The sequence below is a fragment of the Drosophila yakuba genome, chromosome 2R (genome assembly GCF_016746365.2).
Source record: "Drosophila yakuba strain Tai18E2 chromosome 2R, Prin_Dyak_Tai18E2_2.1, whole genome shotgun sequence".
Classification (NCBI taxonomy): Eukaryota; Metazoa; Arthropoda; class Insecta; order Diptera; family Drosophilidae; genus Drosophila; species Drosophila yakuba.
In genome coordinates, this window is record NC_052528.2 from 15,292,412 (window position 1) to 15,304,724 (window position 12,313).

The 12,313-nt window shown below is 48.2% G+C and overlaps 7 protein-coding genes across 7 annotated transcripts; 3 read left to right on the top strand and 4 right to left on the bottom strand.

Moving 5' to 3' along the window:
* Positions 1–82: 82 nt before the first annotated feature.
* On the bottom strand, positions 83–1,891 carry LOC6530765 (DNA methyltransferase 1-associated protein 1). The gene is made up of 5 exons (XM_002091617.3): positions 1,678–1,891; positions 1,227–1,616; positions 582–1,171; positions 370–524; positions 83–299 (listed from the first exon to the last, which is right to left on the bottom strand). The coding sequence occupies exons 1-5, from the start codon at positions 1,776–1,778 to the stop codon at positions 234–236; spliced, it is 1,302 nt and encodes a 433-aa protein (XP_002091653.1). The 5' UTR covers positions 1,779–1,891; the 3' UTR covers positions 83–233.
* Positions 1,892–2,186: 295 nt separating this feature from the next.
* On the top strand, positions 2,187–2,656 carry LOC6530766 (DNA-directed RNA polymerase III subunit RPC10). Its single transcript, XM_002091618.4, has 2 exons — positions 2,187–2,395; positions 2,471–2,656. Exons 1-2 carry the CDS (start codon positions 2,255–2,257, stop codon positions 2,654–2,656), a joined length of 327 nt encoding a protein of 108 aa, XP_002091654.1. The 5' UTR covers positions 2,187–2,254.
* Positions 2,656–3,457, top strand: LOC6530767 (yrdC domain-containing protein, mitochondrial). The gene has a single exon (XM_002091619.4). It carries the CDS (start codon positions 2,656–2,658, stop codon positions 3,409–3,411), a length of 756 nt encoding a protein of 251 aa, XP_002091655.1. The 3' UTR covers positions 3,412–3,457.
* Positions 3,458–3,462: 5 nt separating this feature from the next.
* On the bottom strand, positions 3,463–4,247 carry LOC6530768 (mitochondrial inner membrane protease subunit 2). Its single transcript, XM_002091620.4, has 2 exons — positions 4,103–4,247; positions 3,463–4,043 (listed from the first exon to the last, which is right to left on the bottom strand). The coding sequence occupies exons 1-2, from the start codon at positions 4,194–4,196 to the stop codon at positions 3,622–3,624; spliced, it is 516 nt and encodes a 171-aa protein (XP_002091656.1). The 5' UTR covers positions 4,197–4,247; the 3' UTR covers positions 3,463–3,621.
* Positions 4,248–4,355: 108 nt separating this feature from the next.
* LOC6530769 (transcription factor MafG) lies at positions 4,356–5,071 on the bottom strand. Its single transcript, XM_002091621.3, has 2 exons — positions 4,913–5,071; positions 4,356–4,850 (listed from the first exon to the last, which is right to left on the bottom strand). The coding sequence occupies exons 1-2, from the start codon at positions 4,943–4,945 to the stop codon at positions 4,485–4,487; spliced, it is 399 nt and encodes a 132-aa protein (XP_002091657.1). The 5' UTR covers positions 4,946–5,071; the 3' UTR covers positions 4,356–4,484.
* Positions 5,072–5,336: 265 nt separating this feature from the next.
* On the top strand, positions 5,337–12,197 carry LOC6530770 (protein rigor mortis). The gene is made up of 9 exons (XM_002091622.3): positions 5,337–6,882; positions 6,944–7,256; positions 7,314–7,476; positions 7,539–7,692; positions 9,963–10,870; positions 10,928–11,093; positions 11,153–11,303; positions 11,361–11,618; positions 11,681–12,197. The coding sequence occupies exons 1-9, from the start codon at positions 5,454–5,456 to the stop codon at positions 11,856–11,858; spliced, it is 3,720 nt and encodes a 1,239-aa protein (XP_002091658.1). The 5' UTR covers positions 5,337–5,453; the 3' UTR covers positions 11,859–12,197.
* On the bottom strand, positions 7,611–9,656 carry LOC6530771 (cilia- and flagella-associated protein 206). The gene is made up of 3 exons (XM_002091623.4): positions 8,931–9,656; positions 8,514–8,863; positions 7,611–8,459 (listed from the first exon to the last, which is right to left on the bottom strand). The coding sequence occupies exons 1-3, from the start codon at positions 9,565–9,567 to the stop codon at positions 7,716–7,718; spliced, it is 1,731 nt and encodes a 576-aa protein (XP_002091659.1). The 5' UTR covers positions 9,568–9,656; the 3' UTR covers positions 7,611–7,715.
* Positions 12,198–12,313: the final 116 nt, after the last annotated feature.

Sequence of the window (12,313 nt, forward strand, 5' to 3'; positions counted from 1 at the left end):
TTCTCACACTCGACATGGCATCTGCTTGGCCAACGTTGGCCGTGGGCTATTTGATTTTCACATTGAATGTGCCGCAAAACAATTTTCTTGTTTATCCATTTATTTCCCCATGCGGACTGGGAGTAGCGCAAATGCACAAATATGGACAGTGGAAAACGGGTTACAATGATTAGCACGCCGCACACACTTCGGCGTCTGGGGAATCTGAGTGGAAACGGGCCGCGTTAACTTAATTAATTTGTGCTATTGTCCAGGGCTTCGGTCTTGATGGGCACCAGTGAGGGCGGGATGTTCAGTGTCTGCATTGATTAAGGAAAAACCAATTAGCCACCCTGGTTAAGATGCCTTTGCTGTAGTCTGGCGACTTACCTTGCCCGGACAGGCGGCTTCGTATTGGTGCTTGAGGCTCTCCATTTCGTAGACGCAGGTGGACAGGGCGGTACGAAGCTCGCAGAGCAATACCATATCGGATCGAAGCTCGTTGAAGGAGGTGCAAATGTCCTCCGTGGGCGGCGGTGCGGGATCTACAAAGAGAAAGCCAATTAGCGCCACCTAGCGTGTCTTGAAACGCTTTAACTCACCAACTTTGAACTCCTGGATGGCCTGTTCGAGGGCCTTCACCTTGCGCTGGCCGATATTTGCCGGCAGTTTCATCTTTTGCGAGCGCAGAGAAACGCCGGAACCACGCAGGTCGGCGAACTTGATGCCGCTGCTACCGATCTCAATGGCGTTCACCACCGAGTCCACCTTGGAGGGACGCGGCTGCTGGTGAACCTTCTTTTTGTGCAGCTTCTTCTCGTACTTTCGAGTGCTTGGCGTATTCGATGCGTGCTCATTCTGCTGATCCGCTTGTGAAATTAGCTTTTGCAGGTCCTGTGTCTTGCGCTCGCGTTCCTTTTTCCGTGCCTCGATCTTCTTCATCTCGTTGATAAGCATTTGCTCCTCCTCTACCTGTTGGGTCGTGCGTTTGAACAGCTTCTCCAGCTGCTCCTTGCGGCGCCGTTCGTGCTCGGCGTCATAAACAAATACTTTCTTCTCACTCGTCTGATTCTTGGCCTTAGCGAGTAGGGCTATCACCTCATAGTAGCGCTCTTTGAGCTCTTCTACCGTTTTCGCTCCATGTTGCTGACGATTCCAGCGATCTGCCATCACAATAAAGCGAAGATCGAACCTGCAAAACAAATACCTTAAAATTTGTGCTACTAATAAGGGGTTGAGAAGTCTACCGTCTGGCCAGGTCGAATAGGTGATCTGTCTGCACCTTGCTCCAGTTGTTGATATTGTTCCGCAAGTGGGCATTGTACTCCGTCATCGTATACGAAGGTACCTCCAGCTGCTTGTTGAACTTGGCGAACGGATAGTCGGTGGAATTGTCGGTGACCCGTTTCCAGTGGTGAAATACCGCTGAATCGTTGCGCGCTGGATTTGAGAAAGGCGCCCACTCCCACTTGCGCACCTTCTTCATTCCCAGGCGGGCCTTCGTCTGTTTATAGCCAGCTCCGATTCCCAGAGCGGTATCCGTGGGCAGGAGGGGTGGAGCATCTTTCTTGTCTGTGTAGAGCAGGGCGAACACCTCCCTATGCATTCCCTCGGGACGACGGGATGCATTCTTGGTCCTGAAATGATTAATAAATTTGTTAATTAAGGAAGCGCACACTTGTGAATGCATTTGTTTACCGCTCAAAGTTGCGCTTCTTGGTGGCCAGAAAGGACTCCCTTGTCACCTCGGGCGTGTTGGCACGCTCCATGTCCAGAATATCGCGCACATCGGCCGACATGATGTATTAGTTTTATTTAATAAGTAACTGTTACTCAAATGTCTTGCAAAAATTGTTTATTTTGATATTTTTTTGCAAAACGGACAAAATTTCTTAAAAGATGCTATTAATATGACCGTAAAAAGAAAGACAGAAAATACATACAATTCAATTGTAACTTAAAAGTCGGCATTTAGTATATACTAAGCATATGCTAGGGCTATGTTATTGGCGCTAGTAACACAACAAATGTATAAAATAAAAATTGCGACTAATTTAAACAATTTTCCAAATGACTTTTAAATTATTATAAAACTGTATTCTTTTTTTCTAATCCTAAACCTTATAAATTTTAAAGAACTAAAACCGCTCAAAATGTTGCAGTATATGTGCTTAATTTGGTTTAGTATATTTCAACTTCTATACGGTCTCACTGAGGATTCAACGTGCTCAAATCAAATAAAACTAAACAACGCGGATTCGGATTCTCCGAAACTATGTTGTTTTTTTGCCCGTCGTGCGGAAATATTTTGATTATTGAGGAGGACACGAACTGCCACCGCTTCACGTGCAACACTTGCCCGTACATATCGAAGATCCGGCGCAAGATCTCCGCGAAAACCTTTCCTCGCCTCAAGGTAAGATCGCTATCCCCTGGATGATGCAATTTGCTACGTGTTTTCGAAAATATCTCTAATGTTTTGTATTTGCAGGAGGTGGATCACGTCCTGGGTGGCAAGGCAGCGTGGGAAAACGTTGACTCCACGGACGCAGAGTGCCCGACGTGCAGCCATAAGCGGGCGTACTTCATGCAAATCCAGACGCGGTCGGCTGATGAGCCCATGACCACGTTCTACAAGTGCTGTAACCACGAGTGCAACCACACCTGGCGAGACTAATGCGCCGCCTTCAAACGCCCCTCCTTCGTCTTGTCCAGGCATACAAACATCACCACACAACGAGCAGGATGCAGCACCAAGCGAGCGAGCTGCAGACTCCAGTGTGTCCGGTGGGAGACGAGGCTGCTCTCCAGTTGGCTCGTCAGTGCCTGCTAAGTGGACAGGTGATTGCCCTGCCCACCGATACCGTGTATGGACTGGCCTGCGATGCCAATAACGAGACAGCCATCCAGCGGCTCTACGAGATTAAAGGACGGGATGAGCACAAGCCCGTGGCCATCTGCGTACACAACATCGCGGCACTGCGACGCTTTGGTCAGGCTGCCCATCTCAGCGACGAGCTGCTAACTCGTTTGCTCCCGGGCCCCCTGACCATTGTGATCGAGCGAACGGCCCAGCTGAGCAACAGGTTCCTCAATCCCAGCACCTCCAAAATCGGCATACGCATTCCGGACTTCAACTTCATACGCGACCTCTGCGCCGTGTGGCATGAGCAGCCTCTAGCCCTGACCAGCGCCAATCGCTCCAGTGCACCCAGCAGTCTGCAGGTTGTCGAGTTCCGCTCACTTTGGCCACAATTGGGCGCAGTCTTCGATGCCGGTCAAATCGGACTGACCGAGGAGCGGCGACTGGCCTCCACGGTCATTGACTTGGCCACTCCAAGCTACTTTGAAATTGTGCGAGCCGGAGTCGCTCTAAAGCCGACGCTCAGCCTGATGGAGGAGTTCGGCATCCGGGAGCGGAAAATACTTTAGTATATAGGAGCTATCCAAATAAATTATTGTTTCATTTAAAAAGTAATCCAGTTTCTTTGGCTTTTAACTTTAATTTTTACTTTGGAACATCCTACTTTGCATCGCATGCGGGGAACACAACAATTGATTATAAAATATATGGTTATTTCTGTAAGTATTTACACAATTGGAACTATCTTGGGCGCAGGCTCCGCCAAGTAGATGGTCAGTCTAGTTGTAGTAGTTGCTGGTGTTCTTGGAGGCCTGTATGGGCCTCCTGCGCCGTGGCAGCTCGTTCTCCAGCATTTGCCAGCGTTCCGGTGGCCACACGATGGCCACTGCCCGCGCGGACATCAGGCCGAGGGCGACGGGTCCAAAGGTATTGCTGTCCATGGAGTGACCCGTGTGGTCGCCCTCCACCCAACAATGGCCCTCTGGAACGCGAACGATCTCGTGCTTGTAGCCCAGCGTGGAGACCACGTCCCCCTGCAGCCCCACCACGCGCTTGATAATCTTCTGGGCGGGATCCTTGGGTGAAATGAGCGATATTATGTCGCCGCGCTCCACCTGACTGTTGTGGGTGCCCCAGCGAAGAAGGAACACATAGTCCTTTTCATCCGGCACGGGATTGAGAGCGGGCTGCATGGAGATGCCTGTGGAATGTCGTGGATGGGTTATCCACACTAGAACGGATGAACTGCGAACGACTCACCATCCACCCTGGCCACATAGCCAACGCAGTCCAGGAAAGTGACGCCCAGGGGCAGGGCGTACAGCAAGGACTTGCCAAAGAAGCGAAATGCCATGGATGAACTGGTAGGAGCGTGGAGCTATCGAGATGAATACATAACCAGCCGTTTGCCGAGTTCCTTGTGCGTTCCGGATCTTTTGGCATTCGCAGCGAGCGCCGACACGGGTTTTGTTTATGCTAAATACAGGGTGCTTCAACGAACGCAATACAGGGCTTCTTGAGCAGATTACTTTTATTACAGAAGGGTATTTGCCAGCTATTGTACTTTAGTTACAGGTGTTTTCATTTGGGGTTTATTGAAATTTTGACAGAAACAGGAATGTGACTGGGCAAATCGTTTCGTTCAGCAGCCTTCCAGCTCGCTTGGAATGGGAATCTCGTTCTGGATAGCGAACTGCAGCAGCGCCTTGTACTTATTCTTCCAGTTGGAGACCTCACGGCGCACCTGCTCGTTGTCCTCGTGCATCTGCTCCAGTTCCGTCCACTCGTAGGACTTCTTAGTCTCCAGTTCGTCCTTCTGCTCGATTCTCTTGATGCGGCAACTGGCGGCGTATCCGCGATTCTTTAAAGTTCTCCGGCGCTGCTTCATCCGGACGATCTCCTCGCGGTTCAGACCACGCATCTTAAGGGTCCGATTAAGATCCCTCACTGAAATGCTCACCAAATCGTCATCGGTGATATCCGGAATGGGACATGGCGAAAGTGGGGCCTGAAAATCGCACTTCTATCAGCGTTTTCTTTCCTCTTTCAATATATTTTCAATGTACGTACCAGGGATGACTTTCTCTCACGCTTTGCTTCCATTTTTGCTGGCTATATTTTATTTTTACGGCTACGTTTACAATTTGCTAGATTTTTCTAACTTTTTTGCGTTGTTATTGTGCGTCTTCTTCTTCTCTACCTGCTGGTGGCCATTCACAGGAAATGTTTAAGAGTTGCCAGATAGAGAGAAAGACTAAAGCGGGTAATTTAAACAAACTAAAGCTAACGAAAACCCTATTTTAGGGTCTCAAGCAATAAGCATTTATATATATTATTAAATTACTTATAAAGCAGATCTTAAGTTTTGTTACAAATAAAAGTTTATAAGTAACAAAATGAGATGTATAATGTGTATAGCCTAAAACGAATAATAATTTGTATTAACTGTTCACTTCCGTGCATGCTGCTCTTCAAAAAGGTGGCAACGCTGATAAAGCCAACAAAGCTGTCTAACACTAGCAGCTTGTGCAAAGTTTTTTCCATTAACGACGCCAATTGTTAGCGGGAAATATTCTTTTATCCTGCCGATGTCAAGTCCTGATCGCTTGCCATGAACTCACAGGTGATGTACCACAATGTGCCAACACCGCCGGGTAACGTATCTTTGGCGGCCGCCGCTCCCGACGGCGGTTTGCTGTATGCCGGCATTCGCTGCATCAACTACATATCCGCTCCACCGGCAAACGGAGAGCAGCCCCAAGTGGTGACCATGTCGACGCGGATCAACATTCTGGCCCTGGACGTTAGTCCCATGTGGGGCGTGGGCAACGGTGGTCCGACCAAACCGTTTGCCATTGTGGGCGACGATCTAAGTGTTCAGGTATGGGACTGCGCATTGGGTGAAGCCGTCATCGGGCACAAGGCTCATCAGCATCAGCACGAGGCGCGAGATGTGCGCGGCGTGCACCACACCACCAACTCCGTGCTGATGAGCTACCTGGCCAACGGTAACATTTTGTCCATGGACGCCAGCGACCTGGTCATCTATTGTGTGGCATCCAACACCTACTGTCGTCGTCCCACTTTCATCTCGCCCCGAAATCACCAGCTCACAATGGTGCGTTGTTCCCCCTACAATGACAATTTGTTTGCCGTGGGAACGGCAATGGGCAATGTGCTGGTCTGCGATCTGCGCAAGATGAACATCGTCTACAAGTTTCACGGCCACAAAGCGCCCATCTGTGGCTTGACCTGGCGGGAAGTGCCTACTCCGCAGGACGAGCACATCAACGATTTGGCATCGAGAGCCGAAGAATGGCGAAGCCGCAATGGAGACCAGAAGGAGAAGCCCAAGTCAAAGCCACCGCCACTGACCAAATCCAGAGCAGCCGAATCCGACGACCCCTTCGACATATACAACTTTGATCATTTAGAGTGCGAGTTCGGAGCACCTGTAGCTGACCGTCGAAAGTCCTCTGAAGATTGCGGCGGAGGGTTTGTGGGCCTGGAGAAGCCAACTGGTGCCACTGTCTTGGATTTCGTTGAAGCCTGCGAGAGTGTAAAAGCCGATCTCTTGGCCAGTCGCCAGGAGGAGAAAACGCAGCATGTGGAGGTCACCCTGAAGGACTGCGAGCCCACAAAGCCCACGGGTCCATTAAGCGATGCAAGTACCAATAGCAACAAGCACGATGCCAGCGACTCAACCGAGGGCAGCCTCGAGGTCATCCAGTACAGCTCGTCCAGTGATGATGCCGTGATCGTCGATGGCGAGGCAGCAAAGCCCAAAAGAGAAGTGCTGCACCACATCTACCACCAGGCCGAGGTGCATGCGTCAGGAGCACCGCAGACCAAGTCTGAGCCCCAGAGTAATCTCCAAGTGGTGCCGGCCATCAGCACGGAGACCATCAGCTCGACATCGGTGAACAGCGCTCGCCTGGAAACGCTGCTCGTGTCAATTGATGGAGATGAGGTGATGATGATTTGGAATACCAATACGGGGGCGCATGCTGGCAAGAACTACAGCAAAAGCAAGGCGGCAGGTACATACATAGGTGGAAGGGAACAACCATTGAAAGCCTCATTTAACTGTGATCTTTTCAGGCAAGCTTAACAACGTTTACTGGCTGAACGACCAGGTCATTGTTTCCCTGAGTCGCCATCAATTATTCTTTTGGTCAGTGGAGTTCGACCGAAAGATGCTTCGCTACAAGATCAGCAAGGACAAATCCCACAGCTGCCATTTGCAGGACATCGTGTCCTTTGCCTGTGACTCTAGCAAAGAGATGATATGGTTGTGCCGAAACAATCGCCAGATTGGAATGATGAATCCTCAAACTGGCCGGGTGGCTGCCTTTTACGGAACAGTGGCATTTGGAGTGCGAGCGATGGCCGAGTGCCCAGATGATATGAACAAGTAAGCTAATGTGATTATAATCCCAGCATGGATGTTATTGAACTTTTTCTCGATTAGAATCGCGTTGGGTTGCTCGGATCGCCGCGTGGCCTTTTTTGATATATCGAAGCTCTCCACCAGTTGCTTGCCCATCGACAGCGTTTATGTGTCCAGCAACGTCTACTGCCTGGCTTGGAGTCCCAACTGCTTGGAACTGGCCTTTGGCACCTTCGATGGAACGGTATGGCATTGATTATATCGGCTTTATTTGTTACTGAAATTAAATACCTAACTCAACAACAGGTGGGCATCCTTGATGTGGAGCGCATGAAAGTGAAGACCCACTTACGGACGCCGCACAAGAAAGAAGTCTACTCCCTGGTGTGGCAGGACCACTTTATATACTTTATCGTGAATCGTGTGCTAGGGTTTTTCGACTTAAGCAAATCCAAAACCGGTGAGTATATGTTTTGTGCTCAATTACTTATGTTGCCGACAGTTGTAGGTTTGATTCTGTGCATTGCGCCTTCCGTAACTAATATTGGTCTGAGAGTCGTTGGTCTGCTGCTTACGTATATTGGCCAAGTGGATTGTTTCCCGGTGATAATCCCACGCATTCCATGTTACGTTTATCCAGTTGGCTGGCGATAGATCGTTGGTGACGACCATTTCTGTTTGACCCTGAAAATCTGTCTGCTTCGGTGGCTCAACTATCACATTCTGCAGTTCCTGCTCAATCAGCGCATCGTCCAGTTTGAACAGCAGGGCTAGGTTGGCATTGTTGAAAACCACTTTTCTAAAGGCAGCTATGAAAGGCTCAAATCGTAGCTCCGCGAATCGAGCGTATCTTGGGTCCCGGAAACCAAATGTTATGTCCACGTTGGAACACAGTTTTCTGGTCACCTGGGCCGGCATAAGCAGGCCGTTGGTAATGGTCATGGCTAGAGAGCAAAACTCTTTTATATCTGCCTTATTGAGCTTGCAAAAGTTGCCATCGGTCTGCAGCTCCTTCACGGCATCCATGCGCTCCTCAAAGGTGCAGACCTTAGACTTCTTTATCCGCTTATGAAGCGCCTGCAGCTCGGCAATTGTAGCCTTTGTCAAGATCATCAAGTCGTCGACCACCAATGCCTCCACCTGCTCTCTCAGCTTGTTTAATTCAACAATGTGGTTCAGGAAGTTGTTCAGATTGCCCCACACCTGAGAGAGGTACACAAAGTGCGGCTGAAAGCGCAACGACATTAGAGTTACTCCCATAGAAATTAATACATCACTTACAAAGATGAGCTCTGAATCAATGGCGGTGCGCATGGATAGCGTATCGTCTATCTTGCAAATCACACATTGATATCGCTTTTGCTCCACTTCAATTAGGTACACTGTCTTTTGGTAATGTTCGTTCAAAGTCGTCAGACAGCGGTGTAGCATGAAGTAGGTCACCGAAAACTGGTTCAGCCGATCTAGGTGCTCGAGGGGCACTCGGTAGGTCAAGGTCTCGTCCTTATGATCTATATTAATGAGCTCATCAAGGGCCGCCTGGCAAGTGGACTGCATCTTGACCGCCCGCCCCATGCTGTCTGCAAAGGCGGCTTCCGTGTTCTTCTGGGCCATTTCCAGATCATCAACCACTAAGAAGTGTACAGAATTAAGAATTAAAGGCTGAAATCTGAATTGGTTTCCCCTATAATCACGTACCACTTCTTACATTCTCTCGATCTCCATCTGGGCCATCGTTGTTATAGATGACAATGCCGCCCACGGTGGCCGACAAGCGTTGAAGATACTCTAGCCGATGGTACTTCTTCTTCAGCACATAATTCTGCAGGTCACTTCGGCCGATGACGCTTTTGAGAGCCTGGGCAGTCAGCTTAAGCAGTACATGGTTCTTGGGTGAGCCCAGATTGTAGCAGACGACTATGAAGACCTGCATCTTTGCGAAGAGCTGGTCCAGCTGCAATTTACTGCAAGTCTCTGGATACTGAAGGATATCCTTGATGAGCAGCTGCAGTTCCGTTTGGAACTTTTCCTCGTACTGCTTCTTGACGTATTCCAGGTCTATGGTTACTCCCTTCTTCATCACCCAAGCCATCTTCATGTTGGCCATAGTGCAATCTTTCGAATTCACATAGCTATCCACGATTGTATTTACGAATGACTCAATGGCACAGGCGGTGGGCTTATTGAGGTCGCACTTAAGGAGACCTTTGCGCCGATCTCTCGCCAGCAGATGAACCATGTAGATGACGAACTCCTTGTCGACCCGCAGATCCAACTGATGGAATCGCTTCATAATGCGATGACCAATGCTCACTAGAGTTTTGTGCCGCGGCATTTTATGTTTATTTAACAGAACAATTGAATTTATTTCGATGAAAGGAAGTGTGTAACGTGATTGCTTGCTAAGTTTTTGATACTTGTTAGTATTGTTGCCCTTGGCTACAGTTTAATCGATTTCATTTTCTTAAAGTAGCGCCAATTACTCGTGCCATCGAGCTTTTAGTTTCGGAGACCTTTTAAGCTTGTTTTAATTGTTTCCCACAACTCATTACAATAGTCACACAAAAGAGTTCGGGCCTAAAAGAGAACAATGGACTTAAAACAAAGAGTTTTTCGTCATTCTGGCTAGATTTAATTGTTGTTTAAGAAAGCTTCAGTATGTAAAGCCAATTCTAATCAAAGGTCGCTCATTTGTTTCATTAAAAATATACCACTCCTATTTTCTTACAGAGGCCACAGTTGTGAACTGCATTTCCCGACCCAGTTACCTTAGCGTCCGGGACTCGTTCCTTTTTGTTGGCACCGATGATGGCCTGCTGCAGCTCCATGAGCGAGATTCGGGTATGGAGAAGTCGTGGACACCATTTATCCGCCAATCCGCGTTGCTTGCTCGGTATGTGACCGATATAGCCTGGTGCCCGCTGGACAGCAATAAGTTTGCAGTGGCGGGCAATGAAAAATCCGTGTTTGTGCTGGAGTTTCAGCCCACGGAGCGCAACTGGAAAACGCTTCACACATTTACGGCAAACGCGGAGAAGGCGTCGATTACCTCGCTCAAGTGGAGCCATACCCAGAAGCACTTGCTGCTTAGTTTCCACATCGAGGGAAAGGTGTGTCTGTGGAACTGCAACGCGCCAGAGAAGCCACCGCTAACCATCACCTACCACTGCCCCATGTGGTGTGGAATGTTTTTGCCCACCAACGAGAACATCATTATGTGCTCGGGAAAAGCGCTCTCCGTGGAGCTAATTGACATCAAGGACGCCTTGGAAAGCGACGAGAAAAGCATCTGTCCGAAGGTGGATGCTCTGTTGAACGTTAAGTGGGCCAGCAAATCGCTGACTCAGCCTTACGCTCCAGTTCTCACAGCGGCTGAAAAGAAACGACAGCGGCGAGATCAGCGCAAAGCAGCGGTTAAACTCGAAGCTGACGAAGCTAGCAAGGATCAGAAAAAAATCATGGAGTCAGTAACTGCAGCTGTTGATAATCCTTCCAAAGATAAATGCCTGAAAGAAACTCCCGTAGAAGAGATGCTAGAAGCACTCAGTCTGGACAAAGAGCATAAGAATCGAAATACCAAGGAGTGCCCAAAGTGCAAGGAGCTGGAGGCCAAACAGACACCTGACAGCTTCCTCACAGTAAGTTATCAATATGGTCCTGAATTAAATGAAACCCAATAACGTTTTTACCCACAGCACAGCCGCACCTGTCTTTGCCTTACCCAGAAGGAGCTCAACAAAAGCGCCCTTGAGAAGCTGGCCATTGTTCTTACGGAAGACGCTGCCAAGATCGACAAGTCGGTGCTCATGTCGAAGCTGTTTAGCACCAAGGTGATGGCCAAGGAGCTAATTGCGACCGAGTGTGAGTTAACTAATTAACTCGTAGTATTCCAAATTTTAACAATATGAATGATATTTCAGTGACCAATTTAAAGCATTCAAACACTAAAGACATAGCTCCACTTTGTCTGGCCATGTCCACGTTTAAATTGCGCGAAGAGCTTGAGCAACATATGGCCAACAAGACGCTCACCGAATGGCATCTCTCGGTGGCTCCCTCCGTGTCGTTTACGTAAGTTTTCGCGTTTTTATTAAAAATCTGTTTCACTGTCGTTGTTATTTTGTGCAGACTTTGGCAGGACTGCTGTCGCGCCTATGCCAAGCAGATGGAGGAAAAGGGCTTCATTATGCACGCAGCTACCTATCTTTTTAGCCTGGGAATGCAGTTGGAAGCCATCAATCTGTTCCTGGCCAACGAGTACTATAAAGAGGCCCTTGTGCATGCGCGCATCTGTTTGCCGGCCACGGATCCCCTGATCAAAACTATAATTAACAAGTGGCTCGAGCATCTGGAGGGGACAGGCAACTTTGCGGCCGCTGCTCTGATGTAAATGACTAAAGCTAAACCTAAAATAAATATTTAAACATCTTTTCTAAATTTCCGTACAGATGCGTTCTGGACAATGAGATGCTGCGCGGCTACTCATATTTGAGGAAATTCCGCAATTGCACTCCGGAAATTGCCGAGCTTATGAACCAAATCAAACGGATTGGCCAGCTGGGCGGTGTTCTAGATGGTTGTGCTCCCAATGAGCCGATCCACAATGGATCCACTGCCGAGTATTAAGCCTTAAATCAACAATATTTTGTAAGCATAGTTTTAGCTGAAACAGGCTGTACTAGTGTAACTCATTTGAAATACCCCGAAACAATCATGAAGCTATTATCTATTAGCTAGGCATTTAAAAATGTTTTCCATGAATGTGATTAATTTTCATACCTAGATAGCCAGAGACTGAGTGGAATTGAAACTGATTTATGTTGCATTTGGAATACTTTTATTTTAATTTAATTTAACCTCAAGAAAGGAAAAGAATACAAGATACATATATCAACGGCACAATAGCTAGTAAAACAAACACACACAAATTGAATTTCGAATAAACGAAAACGAGAGAAAAAGAAACCCCAGCGAGCTTTAATTAGAACAAGCAGCTGTTTCGGCGGCCAGTAACCATCAGTTATCAGGCGTAAAAGCTGGCCCAAAACAAAAAGTATGACCGTTAGGCCTCATTTTCGTCT

What these genes read in the sequence shown, in the direction of transcription:
- LOC6530765 (XM_002091617.3), bottom strand. Translation starts at nt 1,778, where the DNA reads ATGTCGGCCGATGTGCGCGATATTCTGGACATGGAGCGTGCCAACACG. An exon ending in AAGAAGCGCAACTTTGAGCG is followed by an intron (nt 1,617 to 1,677) that starts GTAAACAAATGC and finishes TAATCATTTCAG; the next exon opens with GACCAAGAATGCATCCCGTC. An exon ending in AAGCCGCCTGTCCGGGCAAG is followed by an intron (nt 300 to 369) that starts GTAAGTCGCCAG and finishes TAATCAATGCAG; the next exon opens with ACACTGAACATCCCGCCCTC.
- LOC6530767 (XM_002091619.4), top strand. Translation starts at nt 2,656, where the DNA reads ATGCGCCGCCTTCAAACGCCCCTCCTTCGTCTTGTCCAGGCATACAAA.
- LOC6530770 (XM_002091622.3), top strand. Translation starts at nt 5,454, where the DNA reads ATGAACTCACAGGTGATGTACCACAATGTGCCAACACCGCCGGGTAAC. An exon ending in CTTAAGCAAATCCAAAACCG is followed by an intron (nt 7,693 to 9,962) that starts GTGAGTATATGT and finishes ATTTTCTTACAG; the next exon opens with AGGCCACAGTTGTGAACTGC. An exon ending in GCTCCCTCCGTGTCGTTTAC is followed by an intron (nt 11,304 to 11,360) that starts GTAAGTTTTCGC and finishes TATTTTGTGCAG; the next exon opens with ACTTTGGCAGGACTGCTGTC.
- LOC6530769 (XM_002091621.3), bottom strand. Translation starts at nt 4,945, where the DNA reads ATGGAAGCAAAGCGTGAGAGAAAGTCATCCCTG. An exon ending in GTGAGAGAAAGTCATCCCTG is followed by an intron (nt 4,851 to 4,912) that starts GTACGTACATTG and finishes TGCGATTTTCAG; the next exon opens with GCCCCACTTTCGCCATGTCC.
- LOC6530771 (XM_002091623.4), bottom strand. Translation starts at nt 9,567, where the DNA reads ATGCCGCGGCACAAAACTCTAGTGAGCATTGGTCATCGCATTATGAAG. An exon ending in TCGAGAGAATGTAAGAAGTG is followed by an intron (nt 8,864 to 8,930) that starts GTACGTGATTAT and finishes TACACTTCTTAG; the next exon opens with TGGTTGATGATCTGGAAATG. An exon ending in TTGATTCAGAGCTCATCTTT is followed by an intron (nt 8,460 to 8,513) that starts GTAAGTGATGTA and finishes TTGCGCTTTCAG; the next exon opens with CCGCACTTTGTGTACCTCTC.
- LOC6530768 (XM_002091620.4), bottom strand. Translation starts at nt 4,196, where the DNA reads ATGGCATTTCGCTTCTTTGGCAAGTCCTTGCTGTACGCCCTGCCCCTG. An exon ending in CTATGTGGCCAGGGTGGATG is followed by an intron (nt 4,044 to 4,102) that starts GTGAGTCGTTCG and finishes GACATTCCACAG; the next exon opens with GCATCTCCATGCAGCCCGCT.
- LOC6530766 (XM_002091618.4), top strand. Translation starts at nt 2,255, where the DNA reads ATGTTGTTTTTTTGCCCGTCGTGCGGAAATATTTTGATTATTGAGGAG. An exon ending in AAACCTTTCCTCGCCTCAAG is followed by an intron (nt 2,396 to 2,470) that starts GTAAGATCGCTA and finishes TTGTATTTGCAG; the next exon opens with GAGGTGGATCACGTCCTGGG.